Source organism: Maylandia zebra, linkage group LG12, assembly GCF_041146795.1.
Source record: "Maylandia zebra isolate NMK-2024a linkage group LG12, Mzebra_GT3a, whole genome shotgun sequence".
In the NCBI taxonomy this organism is placed as follows: domain Eukaryota; kingdom Metazoa; phylum Chordata; class Actinopteri; order Cichliformes; family Cichlidae; genus Maylandia; species Maylandia zebra.
Window position 1 is genome coordinate 27,204,063 of NC_135178.1, and position 24,487 is coordinate 27,228,549.

The 24,487-nt window shown below is 41.2% G+C and overlaps 1 protein-coding gene across 3 annotated transcripts in view; it reads left to right on the forward strand.

Moving 5' to 3' along the window:
- The window catches only part of sema6a (sema domain, transmembrane domain (TM), and cytoplasmic domain, (semaphorin) 6A), a 107,143-nt gene that overhangs the window by 24,078 nt on the left and 58,578 nt on the right, over positions 1–24,487 (forward strand). For all 3 annotated transcript variants that reach the window (XM_012918067.3, XM_004547095.4, XM_004547096.3), the window contains exons 2-3: positions 20,647–20,797; positions 21,656–21,773. In XM_012918067.3, coding sequence (XP_012773521.1) covers positions 20,698–20,797; positions 21,656–21,773 — 218 coding nt within the window. In that variant the 5' untranslated portion in view covers positions 20,647–20,697. The remainder of the gene's footprint in view (positions 1–20,646; positions 20,798–21,655; positions 21,774–24,487) is intronic.

The window sequence follows — 24,487 nt, forward strand, 5'->3', positions numbered from 1 at the left end:
TGAGAAATGTAATAATTGGAGTGAAGTTCTTTTTACTTCTCCCTTGCCAAATGCAGTTTTTTATACAATAAAAAGACTTTGGTGGCAAGAGGGGATTTATTTGTATTTCCATGCCAGGCTTTTCAGTGCCAGTCTTTGTTTTCCTTTAAGTAAACAGGAGTATATCCCATGAGCAGTGCCCTCTCTTTTCTCACTTCTACTTTCAAAATCCCCCCTCGCCTCCGCCTTCTATAGCCTAGCACTTATCTCTTTACTCCCTTGTGTAGATTATTTGTAGTGCCTCATCTCCTTACCCCTGATCATTCTCCACACATTCATAAGAAACCCTTATATTTACACCCAAGTCTGCTCCTGCGTGCCCTACTTTCTCCTCCCTCTTCTCTCAAGTCGCGTCATCCCCTGTGTACTCCCCTTTTTCTCATTGCACATTTGTGCTGCTCCCCATGGACAGAGCCCTCCCCATGGCCCTTCACCCAACCCAATTCACACATTGGTGGCATTGCAGTGGCATAATAACTCCCTGTGCACCCGGTGCTTTCATGATGGCCTTGGCTCCACTCCTGAAACAGGCATTTCTGATTGTCGCTCTGAGTGAGCATATGCCTGTCTCCTACTTGATTAAAAGAAAGCCTGTGCACATGATAAAGGAGTGTGAGGTGAGAAAGATGAAGACAGAAAGTGAGCAAAAGATGCTACAGGGCTAAAGTAGGGAAAGGAGAGGTAAACAAAGAGAAGGGGGACCATAATCTTACACAGAGTTTCAGAACGTGGGCGAGCCAGCAGTAGACGTCACCTTTGCTTTTAAAATAGTTAATCTGCTCCCAGAGGGACAATGACTGCTTTAAGTCCCCCTCCCTTCTCCCTCTCTCTTTTCTAAGTCCCTCCCCAGGGCTAAACCCCTCGGTGGCACATTGCACGGATTAGCTTGTGTTGTTGTTGCATCTCTTTAGCTCTAGTCTATAGCACCAGCTATAGATGCAAATACAGCAGTTAAACTTTTTAAACTGGCAAATCCACACACAGGAGTTTATAATTGTGGATAGAAGGGGCTGGCAATTTTGTAATCTGAAGGCGTATCGGGTGTTAATACACAGAGTAAAAAAAGACATGAACAGTAACTGGCTTTTTTCTTAATACGTAATGTTGCATTGCTTTTACACAACATCAATACTTCCGACTTGCCCTCACTACTTGTCTTGTTGTTGCACTTGAATGGAAAGCAACAAGAAAACTGCTCTGTTGAAATGTGGATCTATCTCATATTTGTGAACACAGCCACCAGGGCACTTAGTTTTGCAAATAAAAGTATTTGGGTTCTTGCCCAGTGATGTGCTCTGGTTGTAATTTGTATGCCAATTTATTGAAACTGCTTCAGCCTCTGGTTTGAGGGGTAATTTTACCTTGAGCCTTTCTGAAAAATGAAAGGCAGATGGGGTTGGTTGAATTCTGATTCTTACCACAGAACAATACTACCATTACTGTAGCTGATAAACTGTAACATCACTGAGCATAATGAAATGACATGTCTCGAGATTATATCTGTATGCCCTCTAGATTATCTATTCCATTTGGATTAATACTGTGTACTAAATTCATTTTAATGTACACTTATAAAGTCAAATGTAATTAGAGAGAATGCAGCTCTGTGAGTCATGTGGCCCTCATCCAACCCCTGTCCCCTAGAAATTACATTTATGTACTACTAATTTGTTTTTCCAATTATGGTTTGTTAGGCAAGGTAATTGTGGCCTGGATTATGTTACCTGCCAATGTTTTTCTTTTTTGTTCTAGGAACTATTACCTTTTTGTACTGAACATAAGCCATAAGGATGCGAGTGACGCAGGCTTTCTGTGTTGGAGTAAAAAATTAAGTGTAATTACTTCCTTTTGAATTTAGGTTGAAGGGCTTTATCACTTCCGGATAAAGAAACCTATCACCTTAGACCTGTCCTCCTTCACCTCATTCAGCCGACCTCGTCTGAGTCTTCTGTGCATGCTTGCGGTCTGCTCTACTGCTGCAGCACGAGGGGATTAGCTGCCGCCGCTACCATTGGTCACCAAGGTAGCAACAGTGCCCTTAGCAATTCAGAAGGGCTATTTTGCTCCCCAGCCGCAGTTTGACAACACTTCACTTGTCAGTTTCGGTCTTTTGACAGATGTAGAAATGGTGTCAAAGGGCACGTGTCTGTGTTCTTTTGCAGACATGTCAGAAGCAGGCACACCTCTGTGTGCTTGTGATTGATTTTACAGTAATGGCTTGGATTCAACATGACAGAAGGATACAGACTTTGAGTCTCTTTTTACTTGCTTGTTGCTCTAACCCCCCCCCCCCCCCCCCCCCAGGAGAGGAACTCGTTTGAACAAGCTTTAATTAAAGGCAGCTGCTGGTCACACAATATTCTCACTTGCTTCAGCTGCAGATAACATTCGACACAAATCCCGCTTTCCTGTTTGCTTACTTAATTCCAATAATACGTGTGTCCTTCCGATTAAATATAGTTAAAAGTGGCGATATGAATCTGGACCTTCTTGTTAAATCTACCATCATACAACCACTAAAACACCTCATAAGCATCCATTGTAATTCCATCCTTACCTGTCAGTGTGGGATTTTAATTCATCACATTAATATGCCACGAGAGAATGAACCTCTACAGTATCATTTCACAGATGGCTTATCTTTGCAGGAGAAAAATGAAAATGAAAATGAAGTCTTCTGGACTGTCGCACTGAATTGGTTCGTCACAAACTAAAGGGACTACCAATTAACAACCCGAAAGAGAGAAACAAAGACAATAAACGATTTGACATGCAGTGTTAAATGTTATTTGCACATGCTAATGACTATTATTTATTCTGGTCAAAGTTTTCCTGTAAAATCGGACTTAGATCAGAAACAATGGGCCTGTAGTCAGCATTGTGTGATTACATTTTTGAATTTATAACCTGCAGTTACTTACTACATAAGATATGGGATTGGCTGATTGTGGGATTTATTTATTTATCTTTTATCAAAAAAATTCTAAAACTTTTACAAAAAAGTAGATTAAGAGAATGGATTGACACTAAAGGACTTATTTTACATAGTTTTAGCACTTAAAAATGGCTTAGAAAAAGAAGGAACTCAAATGTACACAGAAAAACAAGCCTGAAAAATTAGTCCAAGACAGGTATATCATTGTGTTTTATCGGGTTAAGTCCAAAAGTCTAATGCTAATTATCTCATTGTCATTGTACTAGCCTTGTTTTGCAGATTTAGTTTTAAAGTAACAATAGTAATCCGTAGATCCTCCTTTAACAATGAGACTAAATGTTGTGGAGGATCCGGACTGCAGCACTTAAGCTTTTAAGTTAATTACACAAAGACAAAGTTTGCATTTACACAAGCACACCATGGTGTGTTTTGTTTTTTTTTGTTTATTATTGTTTCAAAGACAAAAAAAGAAGAAGCCAATTTTAAAAGTCCCTGCACCTTTTTTTTTCTAAAATATTAGAAAGAAATACACAAAGTGCAGCTTTTCAACTGTTAAGGTTGTTAAAGTCTCTTCAAACGAGAAGTCCTCCAAATTCATTTCGGTTAAGAGTCTTAAGCCTCATTGTTTGACAAGACATCTCCTTTGCATTGTTTTCTGTTTAAAAATTGCATGTCAATGGAGTTAAGTGCACAAATGGTTAAATGGTTTAAGTTACCGGATGAGCAACTTGATCCTCTTATGTCTTTAGGGGTCCTGACTCTGTCAGTAAAGCACAGATTTCATTGTTGCAGCTAGCAGACTGTAAAGTGCTGTCTCTTAGGTTTTCTGTGTGATTGTGTGCACGTGAAGGTGTGTGAGCATGTGTGTGCATGTGCGTGGTGCTACAGCCGCTGTCCTTGGATTAGTGATGGTGGTGGTGCTGCTGGTGGTAATGGTTTGGACGGGATCATATCTGGTTGGATGAGAGGATTGGGTGGAGGGATGGATGTGAGGGAGGGGCAGGGTACTCCAGGGACTCATAGTAAGAAGACAAAAGAAAGGAAAGATGAGGAGAAAAAGTTGGTCTATCCTCCTCTTTGTTTCCCTCAAAGGCCGGTGTGACAGCAGCTGAGGCCTGCTTACTGCTTTTGCATTTCAGTTGAGTGGAAATCTGAACCCTGAGCAACCCCTGTCCCTCTCCTCCTCTATCTCTTTTTCCCTCTTGCTCCTTCATTTGGTGTCTCCAGTTCCATTAGGTTGATTTACGTTATTCAGACAAACTCATTAATCATGTTTTCCCCTGGATATAATCTGTTTGTCAATCTGAACCCTGGCGAGTAAGAGGGGAGTAAACCCCAAAAAAGGAGGAGTGACTGAGGTAAGCAAAGACGAGGTTGACAGATGGATAATGTTCCACAGGAGGGTCACTTGGACTAAATAACCAAACTGTGATTACGTTCATCTTTATAGATATTTTGTCTGGGTGAGGAGAGCCAGGCTTGCGTTTATCTCAAGAGCCAGATGGACCAGAGTAAGATAGAGAAACATCAAGAGAGGACATGAGAGGTAAAGCCAGAGAGGCAAAGCCAAAAATGGGGGCAGAAATGGGAATGAAGAGGAAACCTGGAGACAGAGGGAGGGAGATGGAGGGGAGAGACATGTGAAGTCGACGGAGGCTCCAGTCCCAGTCTTTTAGTCGATGATGATGAATTACTTTGACAGAGACAATCAGGATGAAATGTTAATGCGAGTGTGCTGGAGGATGCAGTCTCAGCCAGACTAAGTCCTCCTATGGGGAAATGAGATGGTTGGTTACAGCACAAACACACAAACACAGGCAGACATACTGAAATGCACACACATGCGCCCAGAGATACATACAATAATAGAACAAACCTCTGGAGAAATGGCAGTTATATTTGCTGGCCGCTAGTTTGTGTATGTACTGGCGATGTGCTAGAGTAAGCAATGAAATGTATGAAATGCCACCGCTCTCCTGACCTCTGTATACAAGTAGGTGTGCATATGTCTGGTTAATGTTTACTTCAGGAACCAAGGAGAGATTTTTATACAGTGTAACAGAGGCTGTGTGGGCCGCAGGGTGTGCTGTCACAAAACAACAGAAAACTTTAAAGCGTGAACACATCCTGCGCTCTCTGTTTCCGCTCACTTGCTTACTTTACAGTGACGGCTGATTCTCAGCAGCTCATTGTCAAAATACTTTCCTTTTTCAGATTTAAAAAAAAAATCATGCAAAAAAGGCCTGGATCTATGAATGAGTCTGAACAGATCCCACTAACTATTGCACTGCTATGAAAGGGCATTCCTGGACTTCCGAGGAATAACCCCATTACACTATTAATCATCTGGTTGTTCATCATGATCAGTTTCCAGTTGAACATAATAACATAATTGTTGCTACTATCATTTAAAAAAAAAAAAAGTGCAATCCACTGTTTAATGAGAAGTTACTGAACTAATTCCACTTCTATCACTCTGAACTTTCCCTTGTGCTAATTAGCAAATCTTGGCGTTACTATGATGGCCCTAACTGCCAAACTTTTACACTTTTTCCCCCTAAAGAGAGTCAAAACATCAGTCAGCTGCAATAGCATATACTGCACAAATGAAGGTGTACAGGTATGGCACTGCGGGCATAAATCAATGTCTTCTCGCTCTCAATCATTCATCTTTGATAAAGCATTGCTGCTCTTTTGTCTCTTTCAAACTTCAAAGTGTTTGAGACAAAGAAGGAGCCCCCCTCCGTATGATTCATCAAACTCCCATCATCCTCTGGATAAACAGCTATGATAGATATGTCTGCTTAACCAGACATTAAAAGAACCTTTTTTTCATCCCTTCTTTAGCACGCCTCGGCAACCGATCCCCAAACTTCTTCTTAAACTCTCCTGAACGTTTGAAACCATATAATTAAGAGGAACTGGTTTACCTGATTGTGCTGAGAGTTTGTTGTCTGGCAGTCAGTCAGGCAGACAGAGCTGTAGACAAAGATATCAGGCAGTGAGGGAAATAACTAGGTTTATTTTCAAGGTTTTGATTGAAAGGAAGCAGTAATCTTGGCATTAGCTTAGCATCACAGTGAGTGGGCTCGACTGGCTCAGGTTTCCCTCTGTGTGTCCCACGGTGTAAAAACCTGGGAACTGCAGGTAGGCGCACGCCCACCATCCGACCAACTGACTGTAACACAACACCTGCAAGGGCAAGCACATAACCACGTCTCAAAAACACTCACAACCCTCCATCACTGCAGCCTCTCTCTGCGGTGTCTTCACACTCCATCCTTCATCATCACTCAGACTGAGCACAATAGTTCAGGGCTGAGGTTTACTCTGGCTCTCCTCACTTTTATTTTCTCCCGTACTGCCCTTTATGCTGGCAGGGTGTCGTAAATGCACATCTTTAGAAGTTGCCTGAGTGGGGTAACGCAAGAGGTTCAAAGGTTGCAGATGAAAGGCAAAAGATTCGGTCGAGGGTTTTAGCAGAAGGTTCACGTGTTTGAGGTTTCCTTCTAAACTCTTTGGTGGCGGATTTAAAAGCAAGTTTTAACCCCTCCTACTTCCCATCCAAAAAAAATAAAAAAAGTAATCAGGATTTGTAGGCGTGAAATGGTAGGCTGTTGAAGCTTTTATCACTTGAGAGGAACAACACTTGGTGAATTATGGTGTGAAAAGGAGAAAATAGCTAGAATGGAGAGAAAGAGTAATTGTATCTTCCACCTTACATGTAATTATGCGTAAACAGGCTTTCTTCTAGTTTAATGTGCACTTGTTTTCTGCAAATTATACTTAGCTTTTCTTTGTGTGACTCTTAAATAAATCTATCTTTTATTCTTGATCACACATATTTTTTCTGTATTGTTAGGGAATAGACAAAAGTATCTAGTGATCGTGATCCTAACACCCAGATACGGTGGCCTTTTTTTGGATCCAAGAACAAATGCATTAGACACTCCAAACATAGCGTGGTATGGTTTCATAGAAAGTCTCTAGCGTTGTCTGGCCTGGTTCACCTCAGCTCCCACAAGGGAAATATACAGGCATGATGTATGGCCCGAGCCACTGAATTAATGCAACATTTCCATTAGAAAAATTGCTTGACACGGCCGATATAAGAAGTTAGTGATCACAAAGAGGCTCTGACATAGCATGGAAAATTACTTATTGGAGAACCGTCATCTGCACTTTGCTGAAATTTGTGATGGAAAGCAGAGACAGGGAATGCAATATATGTGATCCTGTGCACGGGCTGCATCTCCTAATCGCTCATGCAATACTTAAAATTACACTTCGGCGCAAATGTAAATTGTGTTCTGATGCTTACAAAAACAGAAAGGAGGTGATTCAGATTTAATTTGACACTTTTTAAATACGAATTAGATATGATTTTGAAGTCTGAAGTACAACCAGACAACCAGTGCTCAGTGTAATGGTACACTGTAATTATTGCATGATTACTGTGCATATGAAATCTCGTGATGTGAGTCTTGGTTCCAGCAGCTTTATAAAAACACCATTGTACAGTACGTCTTAGCTCTGTGCGTCTGAATTGCAGCTTTTCTTTTAAAACCTCTTCATTGTCAAGTATGGAACCCAAAGGTGGCTGTACTGCGTGTGTTCATCTGTTTTGAAATTACCTCACAAAAGAAAGCAGCATGTATTCTTACTTCCATTACAATATGTACTTTTTCACTTCTAAACCAGTCAGGCATTTAGAGCGCCACACAAACTTTCATTACGATTATGCAACAATCGGAACATTGGGAGGATTGTATTTCTTCTCCCTGAGCTGATCACATAACATTTTTAACTAGATTCACTCTCATCCTAGGGCTTTCCTTATATCCTGCTGCCTAAATGAACTTGCAGAGCTGCGCGGCGTCTCCTCGGCATTGATTTTGTGGTCTCATTATAAAGAATGCACCTCTCTTGTGGCACCAGTATTCATACAGCTCATTACATAATGCTGGCATTCAGTGTTTATTAACTTTTGCTTCAGCGCCTGCCATGCGAATGCTCTCAGTTTTAGGATGTGTTTGCCAGTAAAAAAACGGATCCACAGATCATGTGGTAAGAGGTTAATTCTTACCTGTTATTTGAGACCCCAAATATACTACATGCACCGAAACCTAAAACATACCTCGAGTTTACTGTGGTTTTGTAATAATCCACCCTCATGGATGCTAGGGCTGTCATACTGAAAAAAAAGAAAATTGGTGGATATTACAATAATGTATTATTGTAGGGTGTTTATCTTACAATATAAAGCACCTAGAGGCCACTTTTGTGATTTGGTGCTTGAACTGACTTAAATATTCGTTAGCAACAGTGTCAACTCCTCTCCCTCCCCTCACTCTAGCAGCTGAACACATGAACTGTATGAGGAAATTTGAGAGGTCAGTAAAGCCCCCCATTTAACAACTCTGAAATTATTATAAATGTTAACCTGGCACCTTAATGTTTTAACTATTAGCAATTACCTGATAGCTAAAATGGCTAATAATGTAACATTAAGGTGAGAGGTTCCCATCTGTAAATGTATTGGATGGTGTTAATTAAATGAGATATCAGGAGAATTTGTGTCTCAAAGGTCTTTCTTAAAGCCCCAGATTTCAGCTGAGTTCTGTCTACCAGCAAGTAGACAGAGATAGCGATAACCTGCCTAACCAACTCTATTTGAGACACAGTGTCAGCAGTGAGTCACCAGAAGCACACCAACACCTCAGACAACACAAATTTTTTTTTTCACCCAGAAAATTATATTGAGTATTTTCCTGTGTATTTATATTGAGTTTGAAATTCTAGTATTGTAGGAACCTTAATGCATGCACAAACTTAAAGATGCTTTTTAAAAAGTTTTTTGCAGACTTGCAACTCATTACTAGTTTGGGCGTGGCTTTATGAATAAAAATAAATGTTATTTATGCTTTACTTTATAAGACTAGAAATAAAAAACAAACATATTTGTTCACATTTTATATTTTACATTAAAAATGTTACATTACCACGGGCTACCACTGAGTCATGGCTTGCCTTTGGACAAGCTTGCGTTTATCTTGTTATGAAGCGTGTCTTACGTCTAGCTACAGTAGCATGTGCAGCGTGGGCATAGTGACACACTAATTACACTGATCGGCCTGGCTCTCATCAGGTTTACAGGCATAGACAGTGGTTTGTAAAGGATTACTAGGTTATATCACTTCCCTTGTGTTTTATTTAAGGCATTTTGTCTTCCTTTGCATAAATGTACTCATTTATCCATATCCTGTTCTCCTGCAGGGTACATTATTGGCAGTTAAGCCAAAATAGCATTCAAAAGTCTTCCCTTTGTCAGAGTTGGTAACTGTACTTGTTATATTGTGTTAGCTCATCCTTTGACAAACAGTAATAACAATCTCCGCTGCAGACTGACAACATTCAGAACTATTTGCAGGTGTTCTGTGTTGTGTAACAGATTTCATTTCCATACATTTTGTTTTGGACACTGGTGGGATGTCTCAGTGATCTGCCTGCTGGAGCATTGTCATTTCGTTCATTAGTACAGAGCTGGATGTGAGCTGCATCACTCCTACAATATGGTCTGCGGAGATAACAATTCAGACAGATTCATTCTGTACATTGGCAATACAACAGCTACTGTGGTACAATGCGTTGTCAGTAAGTGACTGCGGCCTCGTGCTGCGGCAGGATTGAATGTCCTGGTTTATCACAGATGATTCATATTGCTATTGGATATGATGCACTAACACAAAACAAGATACTCTGTTATCAGTATCACAATATCACGGGCTAACACAGACCATAATTGTGTTTAGTTTATTCCATTCTCCATTATAAATATATGTTTCCTGTCATAAAAGAGCGAGCATCTGTGGGAGGAGTTTTTATTCTATTTTGAAGATGGATTTGGGGTTTGGTTGCGGGGTGTGCAGGGAAGTGAAAGAGAAAACATAAGGTATACAGACACTGACTGAAAATGTCTGAGACAGATAATTAGAAAAGGACTGAGAATGTGTACTCGCGGTGTGCTTTTCTCTTCCCGATCCGTGGCCACCTTAATAGAGATTAGGATCATGCTCAGTCAGATCTGATAGGCCTGTTGCTGTGGAACGGAAGGCCAGCCAGTCAGTTATCAGCGAGGACACAGACTCAGTCACTTAGCATAATGGAACCTGCATCAAATGAACTGGAAGCTCAACGAGAAAAATGTCATTAACAGAGCTGAAATGATTTTGTGTGATGGTAAAATCAGCAAATTAAATCAAGGTGCATTTGCAGGCTTTATGACAGAAACAGATGCACATAACGTGTTATCCAGCAGCCTCATTTACAAGGTTACATGGCATTTATACAGCATGTGCTTCTTTCTTTGGACCCATTACTTATGATATGTGTACGTTGATGTTCCAGTGTTAGCAGCACAGGGTTGTGAACTCTTGCAATAGCCTAAAAACAACTTCGGATTGATTGTCAAAAAAACACTTGAACATGCTGTAAAGTGTGCTGAATGGAAATATATAGTGATGACTGCATTAGGTACACAATGAGGCACTGACAGAGACTGTATCACACCTCGTAAAACTCTGAAGCACACCTATTATGAAGAAGCAGGAGGCTGCGAGATGTGAAAACTGCACCAGATGGATAGAACAACAGAAAATCATAACACCTCTTATTCAGTCCCTGCAGGCCACCCTCTTATATCCTGTGTCTGCTTTTCTCATTTAGTTGCAAGCAGAGGGAAAGAATGCAACAAAAACAGCTGCATAGGTTGACCGTTAAAGCATGTGCCAATCTAAAACAACGACACAAAAGGCCACAAGAATTATGAATTTATATGTGGTATATTCTTTGTCTTTTTCTGGTTAGTCACAGATATGTGTGATGCAGGATTTTTAGATTTTTTACATACATGTCATATTGATTACAACTTTGTTTATTTAGTCAAGGTCCAGAAAGGAGAAAAGAAATGGAATTTCTCCTTGAGCCTTTTATAACCATAGTAAAAACCATTTAGCGAGCCGTCGTTGAATATTGACTCTGAGACTTTTCTCATTTACAGCCCAGGCCTGTCGAGGAAAAGGGTTTGCAACTATCCAGCTCTTGGGCCAGAATACAGCTATTGTTTTATTGATTGCTCATCCTCTTTTATTTGTGGGGGAAAAAATACTCCGGGGACACAATGTCCCTCAGCTTCTTCTCTAAATGCCCACACTAATTTCTGCTGTGACTCAGAAAACTTATGCATGGATTGCTGCAAGTTTATCCTGCTTTCCCCTCTTCCTCCTAGTGAACTTTTTTTCTGCTTGTAGAAATTACATAAAAAATCATTTTAGGGCTCATGCATTTTGGATTTGGAAGTACCGCAGAAATGGATTTTTCTGTTATGCTTCTCCCTGCTGATGGCTTAGCTGATGTTTACTAAAGACAAGAGTCTGAGTTTCATTTAGTTCTTCCTGTATTGGGCACACATTTCTAAATATGTTGTCATATGTTTCCAACCCCAGGCATCCTAATTTAAAGCATTACTTGACTCACTAACCTTACAGACTTGAGGTCCCAGGTCTGTTTTATGACTAAGCATAGCATAAAAGGGTGCAGCAGTGCCTGAAGGCACCCTGCAGTTGGCCTTCATGAAGTGAGTTTCTAAGTAAAATGCGCATTATGCCGTGTGACAGTTTCAACACCCCAATCGCTGCTCCACAGGGCACCACTTCACTCATTCCAGCATCTGTCTCCATAGAGTTAATGTGGCATTTAGCTCAGTGGCATTCTGACTCTTTTTAAAAAAAAACATACATATCTTCCCTCAGTCTCAGTTGGTATCGCTTGGCTGCTTTTGCTCTTTTGACAAGGTTTTAACTTAACAGCACAGACAGCTGATCTTTACTCAAAATGACCAACTATGTGTATTGACAAAAAAATGACCTGATGTTACAAGACATATTAAGAGTAAAGGGACAGGCAATATTAAGAAACTGAGATAGAAGAGTTTCAGACCAAAGAGATAATTGGATCAAAAGAGACAGAGAAGGCCATGTGCTACCAAGCATGTCCTTATCAGCAGCAATTTTGTCTGCTTTGCCCACACAGCTCTGTATCAGCTGCTTGCAGAGTGATTAGGGTGCCCTGCTAATATCGTCACAACCAATGATTGACAGGGCTGGAAAAAGCTCTGATATTTAAACGTGTAACCTCCTGTTTTTTGAGGGGGGGGGGGGGGGGGGGATCTCTTAAGCAGCCGTTGTTTGTGTGATGTGCGTTGGGCTTTGTGTTGGGGTGTGTGTGGTTGAATGTGTGTCACTGAGTGGGTCTTGTTTTGATTCATAAATGCCTTTTTCAGACGAAGCAAAGGAAAGGAGCAACCTACATCCGACATTCACCTTTTTCTTCTCTGCTGCTGTTCTCAGGGAGATTTGGAAATATAATTAGTAGAAAGAGAGATTCGAGAAAAGGAGGAATGATTTTAATAAGGGAAAAAATGTTTTCATTATGCCTGAGAGAGGTAGTGAGGCAACATTTTGGGCAACTTGTTATGTGGGCCTGACAAAGAGCAATAAATCAAGACTTAGAACAAGAGTCTTTCTGACACTGGGTTAAGACGCTGCAGGTTAGGTGCTAAATGCTGAACATGTTCACATGCTAAGGTGGAAAAGTTTATCTGGCATCTACCAGATATATTAATTAATATTATATATATTATAAGCATCCTAACATTTGCTATTGTGCATACAAAGCAAATTATAGGCTGTTTTCAGAAATTGCTAAAGCAGAAAAATGTAAAAATTTGTAATAAAAAACTAAATGGTCACCAGATTATAGCTAGTCATTATCCAGTGCATTTTGGCAAAAGCCAGCCCTCATTTGCACTGAGCATGGACTGTTAACTTGCATGCAATCAAAGCCTGCTGTGACTTGACTGATCAGTAGGGCATGGACTGCAGTGTACTTGCACTTTTCTAGTCTTGCTGATCACTCAAAGACTACAAGCTACATTCATTCGGCGCTTTATTCTGCACACTCTATCGGCCTTGGAATCATTCACGTCTTCAGACTGTGGGAGGAATACCTGGAAACCCGCGCAGGCACAGGGAGAACATGCCTGCTCCACACAGAAAGACGCCAGCTGGGTTTGAACCAGGTACCTTGTTGCTGTGAGGTGACAGTGCTAACTACTGCAGCACCATGCTGCCAAAAAATGAACTAAGAAAAGAAAACAGATTTTTTTCCCACCCAAAACCTGTTGATTCCACTAAAAACAAAAGAATTTAGCATTATTTCAAACACAATACATACAGTTTTTTAAATGGCAAAATAAGTTTGCATTGCAACTGCTCAGTATTATGGTGGATTCACTAACTGCCTGACCAGTTCTGCCATTGCTAGAGCCATGCCCTCTTAGCAGCACAGTAACATGTCAGCAGTAAAATGCACGCTATTTCCCTTTATCATTTGTTTCTAGCATTTAAACTAACTCTACCTCTGTCTAATATATTTGTCTTGAGGGTTAAACATTTATCTGTTAGAGGTTTTCCAGGGTAAATTTGGAAGCTCATCTCTGGCCCAGCAGCCCAACAAGTTCCTGACCTACTTTCACAAACACTGTAGAGTGGTAGTTATCTCTTCTCATCTTTCTCCTCTGCTGATTTGTGCTGGTGGCGAGGTTGGTGTGATGTCAGTTTACTTTGGATCATTCTCAGACAGTGAACACGCATTAACCTTCCCTCCTTTTCCCCTCCCTGCTTTGCTATCTTTTCTTTTCCTTTCCTCGTGTCTCTTTTAGGTTTAACTTTTTTCTTTTATCCTCATTTCTATATCTATGGTAATTTGCTACGAAGAGTGTCCTGAAAACGTCCTGGAAAAGGATATCCATTGCTTCACAACAGATAATTGTTTTTAATGATTAAGAATCACAGAGGCATGTCGAGGCCTAATAGCTGTTAGATCACAGAGGCAGTGTTATAAAGATAGGCACTTATCACCAGTCTCTGAATATCTTTGTTTCAAGTTGGCACTTTGCCTCTCTATTCCCATGCTGTTCTCCTGTCTCTCTTTTCCCCCTTTTTTCCCCCTCTCTTCGTCTTTTTGAGTCGTCTTTGGCTGTCCTCCAGAATCAATCCGTCACCTCTTTAAAGGGAGACGTTCTCGGATTTTGGCTTCTGTTTCCATAAAGAGCCTAAAGCGACAGGGTGCTTCATTCATGTCCACTTCATTGTCTTTTAATAATCAAACCATGATGGATTACCACCATACAGATATTCGTTTCAAAGCAGCATCTGAGGGATGAAAAACGAAGGAGGAACAGGAAAACACCAGTATGCTTTTTGATAGCTCAAGGATTGTTGTAGGAGTATGCCTGCTAGTGTGTGTCTGTCTGTGTGTGTTTATATTGGATGCTAGTTTGGCTCTTGGTCTCAGAAAGACAGACAAGTTCCTCCTTCTCACTCTCTTTCCATTCGCTCTTCTTATCATGGCCTCTTGGGTTCAGGCAGACAGCTCCTCCTGTCTTTTCTCTCTGATTATCAGGCCAGGACTGACAAGGTAAACACCTGGCAAGGTATCCTCCCCATTTGGGAGCCCTAGGTGGTTGGATGTGTTCCATTTTTTTTATTCCCATATGGTGGATCAATGCATTGCTCTCACCTGTCTGTCTTTTCAACCTTCTCTACCTGGTCCGATTCTCATCTGCTTTCATACTTCACCTCCAAACAGCATTTCTTCCAGCAGGCCTGTGAACAGGTGACATAGTGGATAGTAGTGGCATCTCGGTTGGGGTTTAGCAATATGATATTTTTGTGGCTGTGTTGTAAAAGCGTCTGGTTTTAGTGCGGTCTGGTGATGTGATTTGTGCTGTGTTAACACGCGTGTGTAAAGCCTGTTTCTTCTCTTTAACGCTGGGAGATTGTCACACAACAGAAACTTCTGAAGTTTTTGGAATTACCCTGCTGTCACTCATTCGCCTTTAAAATCACTTTAGCTTTCATTGGGTTCCAGCAACTCTGAAAAGCAACAACCATACAAGGTACTACTTACTCTCAGACATACTTTTTTTTTTTTTTTTTTTTTTACTGGTTTTACTAATGTTTGAACCCTTGCTTTATCTCTTGTTTGGAGGTATTTTGTCAGTTCTGATTCCATTTGTCCAGGTTTTGATCCCTCTCTTTTTACTTTTCTGCCTCTACCCAAGCACACTGCAGGTGACTCAAATCACAGAAACACAAAATGACTTTTAAAAAAAACACACACACACATAATAGTTTCTCTTCTTCACAGAACATGTGTCAACAATTTTCTTTGGAACTATTTCTTCAGGAGTAGTTCCAAAAGGACTACACGTAATTAGGCCAACACTTTCATTACTACTGAAAATTCACAAAAGAGATAAAACGAATACTAATGTGGCCTCCATTATGTATATTGTGAAATTCCAATTACAGATACAAATGGCTGCAACTGCTGTAAATGTGGTGACTGACCATAATTACAGACACGTACCAGCACATTGCCAGTAAGCTACCCTTCTCTTTGGCATTCCTGTCATCTGTAAAACCTTCAAAACCAATCTGTGGACATTACCCAGATTGCCAAATATAAACACAAGCAGACTGCGCTCGTATCAAAGCTGTCAGACAGCATTTACCAGAAGCTGTTACTTTAAAACCTTTATATGGAACACGTCCTCCATTCCTTGAGATGATCAAAAAGCCAATTGCAAAAACAAATGTCTCTTATACTCTGTAATGACAATGAGATGTTTGAAAATATCATCATCTCTGCTGTGCAATTTGTCTGATGAGAGAACATTAGGCACACCCACACAAGAGGTCTGTTCTGTAAAGCTGTGCCTTGTAAATCCACCTATACGTAGCAGCAATCCAAAGGCAAGGTCTCAAGTACAGACTGATGGCCGTGAAGTGAAGTTAAGTGCGAACGATCAAACACAAATACATGAGTATCCACAGGAGTGTGCAGCAATTGCAGCAAAGCTGTCATAAATAAACTCCTATCTGATCATACAGCGCTACAGTTACACTTGGTTAACGCTAACACACAGTTTGGGTCAAAATGTAGGAAACAAAAATAAAAAGCTGCCTTTTGTGTTAAATTCTGCTTTTTGTGGACCCGTCCACCCACCCAGACAGCTTCCCTCTTCAGGCTGTATGGCTTTGTACCAATTTCACATCACACTCTTCTGATAGACAATCCTCCTATATGGCTTTGTCTCTCAACAAAATTGTTGTTTTTTAGCTAACAGACTGTCGCTGCTGTTTCTCTTGGGCTACCAGCAAATTCAGAAGCATCAGTCTTTCATCAGCCGGTCTCCTCCACATGTAATTGAATGGCAGTCTCTCACTCCACTGCAATTAGCAAAGTGGGGACTTCAGAAGATGAACATTTGGGACCTTGTCAAGGCTAACTAGGTGTGTAGGTGTGTGATTGTGTGCTTTACGTTTGTTTGTAGATTTAACGAGACCGACAAACAAACCTATAGCTAAATGTTGCCCAACATTTCCTTCCCGTTCATCACCTAAAGCGCACTCTGGCTGACCTTGTCTTTATAATAAATGTGTGTTATTGTGTTCATGTTTAAGCTCCAAGCAACCATAGTTAACATGTTGATGCAACAGCAGCAATAACATAATTAGGCAGCTAATTTGTTTATTGTTAAAGGTAATGCAGCTTGGGTCAGCTGCCCCCACGGGTAGCTGCCTGCATCTGTGATTGTTTGTCTTCTTCGAGATGTATGCGTTTGCTTATTGCTTTATCACTGGGATTTATGTGTGTTTTTTCAGGCTCTCTGCTTCTAGTTTTGCGCACCACAAGGCAACTGAGCGTGAATGTGCCCGCATGCACATGTGTGTTATTCATAAGATGATGTGGTACGGCGAGGGATTCTGGGGGGTCCTTGTGTTTTTATTACCTGCTGGCGGCCTCCTGCCAACATCCAGCTTGATTAACTCCACCCCCTCTCTCGCGCGCACACACAAAGTGCTACTTTATCACTACAAGTCTGCAGGAGTTGTAAAGGAGCAGCAGCTAAGGTTCTCAAAATGTTATTAGCTATTAAAAGCCTGAGTAGGAGACAAAGGGATCCACTGTTCCACTTTATTTCTTACGACACTTTGTCAACGAGAGCTTTTACAAAAGAGGAAATCCACACGCTCCCACCTGTGCGATTCAGATGTTTGCTAGCAGGTAATTTATTACCAAAGCTTGAATTGCGGGATGTTCTCGGTTTGCGCGCGTCTTTACAGATGTCTACAGTACTTTATAAAGGTAACATTTTAAATAAGAGTCTAAGGCACACACGGTAACACTCTCACACAAGGAAGCAATTTGCTCTTCCATAGAACGAGTGTAATTTGGTAAAGACAGACTGTGTCCCGCTGCCTCCTGTTACTCATGTGTGGCAGCTGGTAATGAAAGGGCCACTGGAAGTCTTAGGGGTTTCACTTAAGCCATTTTGTGCTCAATTTATTTTGTGTATCAGAGTAGGCAGTGTGAGATGGTTTGCCTAACAGTTTTTTACAACCCACTGATATAGATGGACGAAGCGCCTCTCCTTAGGCGTCCACTGATTAAAAGAAATGTCTACCATATGATTAATCTCTTGATGTTTAAAAAAAAATACAAGTACAGGATCTACGTGGAAGAAACAGGTATTTCCGACATAATTAGGTCCTATCTAAAAATACAATTATAGTTATTCCTCCTTACTGTACAGCGCTTACATCTTGATTTCATGGTCAGTGCAGCCTCCATCCATCATCCATTGAGTTAGGTCCCTATAGGGTAACCCCTCTGTCTTATGCCACTTTCTGCTCATCAATCAGTCAATTACTGGAGGAGTTCAGGGTCAAAACTCAGGCCACACATACATTTAAGCCCTCTAAAGTTGTTCATTGTACTGTGTAGAAAAAGCCCATTTTTATTTACAATTTGTATAAAGTCGCAGTGTGCAGTGCAAGCTCAGCTCAGTCAGCCTGTACTGTATGATGAAGGAAAGCTGCAGGAAAAATCAGTTTTTGTATTTTTTTCCCTTCATAAAATATAGTAGTACATAAAAAAACGAGTGTAAGGATAAGAGGACTAGACCAGGGAGTGAGAAAGGAGGGAGGGGAATGGAGCGGCTTGTGAGATCAAGGTCGTATCCAGGCTTTAGTATTGGTATTCTCCTCAGTGTTAAAATGATTCTACCAGTGAATAGTGTTTTCATTCCTCTCCTGAATGAGATTCACAGGAGCATGGAGAGAGAAAGGGGGAACAGGAGATGGAGAGAGAGCGAGAGAGAGAGACATGACAAAGAAAAGAGAAAGCTACCCCTCCCCTCTCCCTCTTTTTCTTTCCCCTTCCTCCCTACAGTTTGTGCTCCCCTTGGACATACAATAGCAAATGAAAATACAGCGTGGGATAAACAACTTTTATCAGACTGGAGCAAATGAAATCGACTATTTTATTCAATTCTTCATCCCTGAAGCATCCCTTACTCCATTTACCCAGCAACCTCACCCCTGCAGTTTCATCAGAGAAAAAAAAAAGAAGGTGCTTTATGCAAATCAAATGCTTTATTCTTGATTAGATTACAGACGCAATAATTGTCTTGGATGATTTATGGTTGTAATTGGTTGCCACAAACTGCTGCAACAAAAGCTCAGTTGCCATGGTTTGTGCTATGAAGACATTACATCAACAGATTTTAGGGTATCTCCTATAAAATCCACTTCTGCAGGCACATATAAGTTACATTAGAAAAATTAACTTGCTGAGCATGTGGAGTTTTCTAGGTTTTTTATTACTTAAGTTAAATGATGATGTCCACAGTTGCACTTTTCCCCCACCACAGACCATATAAAAGATGGACAAGTTTTAAAGGTCTGAAAATGAAAGTTTCTTAAATTTCCATGTGTTTAATGACCAGCAGGGGCCACTTCTCTGGTTGCAAAAAGACTTTTGGTTGTATAGACGTCTATGGGAAAAGGGCTACGGCTCCTGTGCTTTATGACCTCAGTAAATGCTTTATGGGCTAAATGACTAATTTCAGGTCATACTGAATAGAACATGAAGGCTTTTCTATAAATTATGGTAATTCTAAGAGTCAGGAAAGAGAATTATCCAGGATATGTTAATTAGCTACTGACTTGTGCTTGACAAGTTGTTAGCCTAGTCCCAGTCCCTTATCTGTCATAGCGCCAGAAATGATTGCTGCAAAAAAGGCCTCGCTAACCAGTGGGTGATGTAACTATGGTTACGTTCACTTTTTGTATAGTGTCTTTGGTTTTTGCACATGAGGGATCTCCCTTCACCTCAGCTTTGGAAGATCAATGGCCAAGCTACGAGACCTGGAGTGGTTAATTAATTTTCCCAAGGGGCCACAAGAAAAACTGGGGTTATTGTGGAGGGCCTCAGCAAGAAGCTTATAAAGAGATAAAATTAATAATGAGCCGAACTGTGTTCCTTTTAGGGTTGTGGCCCTCCACAACAGTCCCAGTTTCTCATGTGGCCCCATGGTGAATTGAATTGCTCACTCCTGTATTAGACAGTGCCACAATAGATGATTAAAATTGACTCTCCCTCTCCTACAGCCTCCTGCATCATGCAAACACTAAGCTGAACCTGATTGGTTGAAAGCCTCATGGTGACTGTCTTCTCATGGATTATAAAATGTAACCAACATGGTGGATCTTTGACAAAATTTTGAGTCTGGCAAAATTGTTTTTGAAAACACTGGAAAGAAATGAGGAGAGTTGAGAATCAACTTTCATTTTACATCGACAATGGATGGATAAAAAGTTTGGGGGGAGTTTCCAGAGTCATACTATACATCCCTAACTTGCATAAAGGAGGAACAAATGACTCGACAGCCCATCGTTTGAAACCCAGCACAACCCTATCAGCATGCATTGCTCGGCTGGAATAGAAGAGATGAATGGTGAAGCATGGAAATGATGAATCCTGTGAACAGATACCACGTGTGGAGACCAAATGCAAAAATAAAAAAGATGAATAGGAAATAATGGAAACAGTTCTCCAACCAGAGCAGTGCTGAAAATGAAATATTTAATAGCCAGACTTGTAATTGAGTCCGTAGAAGTCATCAACCTGTAGGAGTTAGGACATGGGATTGCTACCTTTGTAAGAGACAAGTGGCAAATTAGGTGCCTGCCATTCCTTTCCATTATCAGATGCTGCTGATACTTCTCAGCAGGCTAATCTCACCGAGAGCTCTTACACTTCACTAAGACCCTGTCACAGACAGAGTCAGTGAGAGAGAGAGAGAGGCACAGAGATCTTCTCTGCTTGACATCGATCTGTGACGCATATCACCACCCCTAATCCAATTAATTTTGTTTTGCTTCCATCGTGGCTTACTTGAGTCATCAAAATTGCATACACAAATACATCTCTGGCACACTGCATTGGGCCATACAAAATGCACAAACAGCTAAATCTGGTAGAGTGAAAATTCTTTGGGTAATTCCTTTCTGTTTCTGCCTGTGATCGAGTCTCCAGCCTTCCTCATTACTTTGTTTCATGCAGAACCCAAGAAGCCTGAATTTATGAAAGAGTTAATTGAAAACACTGTTTGACAAACTCCTTTTTTCCCTCCTTTCTTCCCCTTCTGTCATCCCTCTCCACCTCCTCCTTGTCCACCACTTCTGCCTCTCTTTGTACAGGCTGAGGCAAATCTCTAGTAGAGGACCAGCAGCAGCAGTGTTGGTGCGACCATGAGGTCAGAGGCCTTGTTACTCTACTTCACACTACTGCAAATAGCCGGGGCGGGCTTCCCCGAAGACAGTGAGCCTATTAGCATCTCACACGGCAACTGTAAGTATATCCTTTTTCTTGCTTCTCTTCACTTTCTTTATGTCTTTCTTTCGTTCTCTGCTTGAGCACCGTCCCTTCTCTCATTACAAGTCCTCCCTCGCTCTCTGCGTGCACTCTTTTCCCTTTCCTCTTTGTTTTGTACTTCGCAAATCCCCTTCTCGATATCTGTGTCACTTGTTCTATCCTTTTTCACTCGTCCACATCCCTCTCAACACTTCTTTCCTCAGCAACCCCCACCATCCCCTACACTCAACGCATTCTGAAGGCATGGAGTGTAATTTGGCGCCCAAGGATAGCCCCTCTACACACACAAAAACGAAAGACTTAAGGCAGAATTTGAAATGGAGCCCACCCTACATCAAAGGATAATCCGCTATTTTTCTGTTGGGCTCCTAATGCTGTGTGTGATAGTGTAAATGCTGTGGCAGGCTATAAAGATATGGTCATTGTTTCTGCTGATTCTCTATGTGTCTCTCCCTGTCCTGTCCTGCTGTGCTCACTTTGGGCTTAACGCTGTCCGAGGGAACTGAAACGCAGGCCAGAAAGCCTCACATAGACCTGCGCTCCTCTATCACAGTGTTTATTCAAACTAAGCGCTTTCATCCAAAGCCACTAACAATAGAACGATTGCATGGTACAGTGCAGCATATTTTTAGCCTACAATTTATGGTTACACGAGAGCCTCAGCTGACAATTGCGGTGGCGTTTTCTTATCCAGCAAAGACACATAGGTTGACATTTGACCCCAAACTCCTGGGACGTATGACAAAAGCTTTGAAAGCCAAATTACAAAATCCCTCACACGAGCTACAATAAGTGGGCACACACAGGGATTAATTTTTGTCCTCCTTCTTGCAGACACAAAGCAGTATCCAGCATTTGTAGGCCACAAACCTGGAAGGAACAACACGCAGCGGCACAAACTGGACATTCAGCTCATCATGATTATGAACAGGACATTATACATCGCTGCCAGGTGGGTGATTGTACCTCAATTTGTGCAGTTTTAGAGAGACAGGCATTAATTCTGCTTTCATTTATGGAATAATTACAAGGAATAAATTCAGGCCATTGTAAGTTAAGCATCTTCAGGATTATTTTATTCTTTATGACCTAATACTAATTACAGTTGCTTTGTGAACTCCTGTTTTAGCTCAATAAATGTAAAACCCTCACATTTTGAACCATCAAGCTGAACTTCAGGGGCCTGCTGCGCTGGTTTCTTTTAAAGTTTTGGTTAATCAGGAGGGAATAATTCAGAGCAAAATGCTGAGACCTGAAATCACTTAGCAGTCTGGACTTTTTCCCTTCATTACCTCTTTGTTGTTTTCTATTTTCAGCTCACCGTCTGCCAAATCCCTCTTTACCTTGTACGATGTCCCTATAGACTTGTGCCCTGCTTTTTAAAAAAAAAAAACCCATCCAAGCACACAAACACAGAGATAAACTGCAGATAAGTTAAAAACTAATGTCAAAGAAAACCATTTTTTTTCTGCTTTTTGTGTTGTCAATAAACAGCAATACAGGACATACAAAAGGTATTCCTTCATTTTATGGCGGCCTAGTTGCTCTCAAAAATCGATTTTTTCTTTTTAAACTCTTTGTCGCTTTGTCTGGCTGACCCCCACTCCCCAGTCTGTCACCTACCTTTATTGCTTTTTGTCCATCCATCAATGGGTTTTTCACCTGTGCATCTTTATTTGGGTGTGACTCATTTTTCCTGAGATAATATAACTCACTTACAGCATCTGGAGCCATGGAGAAAATCAATATTGATTTTTGTCTTTCCTCTTGTCATCAGTATTTTTTAAAAATGGCGATGTTGCTTCGCCTGATTGCAAAGTGAGTGGTTTGACAACCAGTCAGCTCCATTAACAGGCAGGTTTACCTTCAGCATATAACATTACAGTAGCATTAAAAAGGCCTTAATAAAACTGATCCTTATGTGCTTGTTCTCTGCCCTCCATAGCTAATTGAGTGGCAGGCTTGATTGGATCCTGTTGAAAGCCACAATAGGGGTCTTTCTTTGTTTCCCTCCGAAGCATGTCAAATTAAGTGGCTGAGGGAGGCTGCTGCTTTAAGAGAGCTGTTTTTTTAACATATCTCTGGTCATTAAGAGGAGGTGTATGGAGAGCGAGAAAAACCAGACTAAAAAAAGAGAGAGACTGTGTGTGTGTGTGTGTGTGTGTGTGTGTGTGTGTGTGTGTGTGTGTGTGTGTGTGTGTGTGTGGTGGTTTTTCCAGAGACTTTGGTCTGCCTGTCGCCCACCTGCTCCACATGGGGTGGCAGGGCCTTAGGGATAAGGGAGGGAAATGAGACACATGGGGTTTATTGGAGGGGCTTGACTGTGTGTGTGTGTGTGTGTGTGTGTGTGTGTGTGTGTGTGTAAGAGAGTGAGTGAAAGAAGGGTGCGTATATGTGTCAAGTTTAGTATGCTGACCAGTTGTCTGATGGCCACATGTGTGTAAATAAATATATACATTCAAGGGTAGTGAACATGTGTGCTGGTGGGTGTGGAAGCTAGTCTGTGATCGTGTCTGCAGTGGCTTGCATGTGTGAGGTGAACTGGTGCAACAGTCCTACACTTGCTAAAAGCAGACACATGGCCGAGGTATGTGACCCCCGAATGACTGGAATGGCTGCCGCAGATTAGACTGAGTCGGATGACCGCCATTGATCCGGACACAGAGAAGAATGCTGGGAGTCGATAAAATGGACACACAAACGACGGCCCTTCCTCAAACATCCATCGGCTCTAACAGAATGTCGATAAAGACACGTGAAAGTTAAATGACAAACAGTTTAAGGCAAACAGCACAGACAATTACCACTTCAGAAATCAATGTGAAAGTGAGCCAGCAGTTCACCCAGCAAGACTCATGCCACGAAACAACGCACAATGGTGGAAACGAGCCCCCCCCCCCACAAAAAAAACTAGGCAACATCAATAGTTGCTTTTATGACGGTTGTCCAGTCAAATGGCTTGTTTATTCTGGAGCCAGCGTCACACAGCTCTGCCATCATGCCTCTAGACCAGTGAGCCTCAGTTCTTGGTGTGAAGCAGCTTGCAGATGGCCACTGTGAACGCAGTCCAAAGCCCAACACTGTTTCAGGCTGTTTTTTGAATGACTGCTCAGTGTATTAAATCCCTTTGGCTCCTGTTTTGGTGCTGGCAAAAAAATCACAAGATTTTTAAGCTGTGAGATGCATACAAACATAGCAACTAATGAAATTGTAAATAGACAAAAGTGCCTTAATCCATAGAGAGAAAGAGTCAAGTCTTTGGCAATGTGTGAACTGAGCAACAGATGCAGCGATTGATAATTTATCCTTAGTTTTAAGTCTTGAATGAAGTGTATTGATATGGTGAAATCAGGCGATCGAGACCTGTTTTAGCCAGTGTGTCTGTACAAGTGTAAAGAAAATAGCCTCTGCTAATGAGGTCATATATCTCTTCTAATATTTGTAAAACACCATTAGCCTTATTAGACTCTTATATATTGGGTGTTAATTATGTATTCAGTTCATGACTGCTGTAGGTTTTTAATATTATGAATATGATTCCATGGCCAAGTTTCTATCAAGCGCATTATCCAGAGGGATCCTACAGCTTGATAACATATCTGACTGCAGTCTTTTCATATGCAGCCTTTTAAAAGCCCGCTTGTTTGTTAGGATTTAATAAGACTG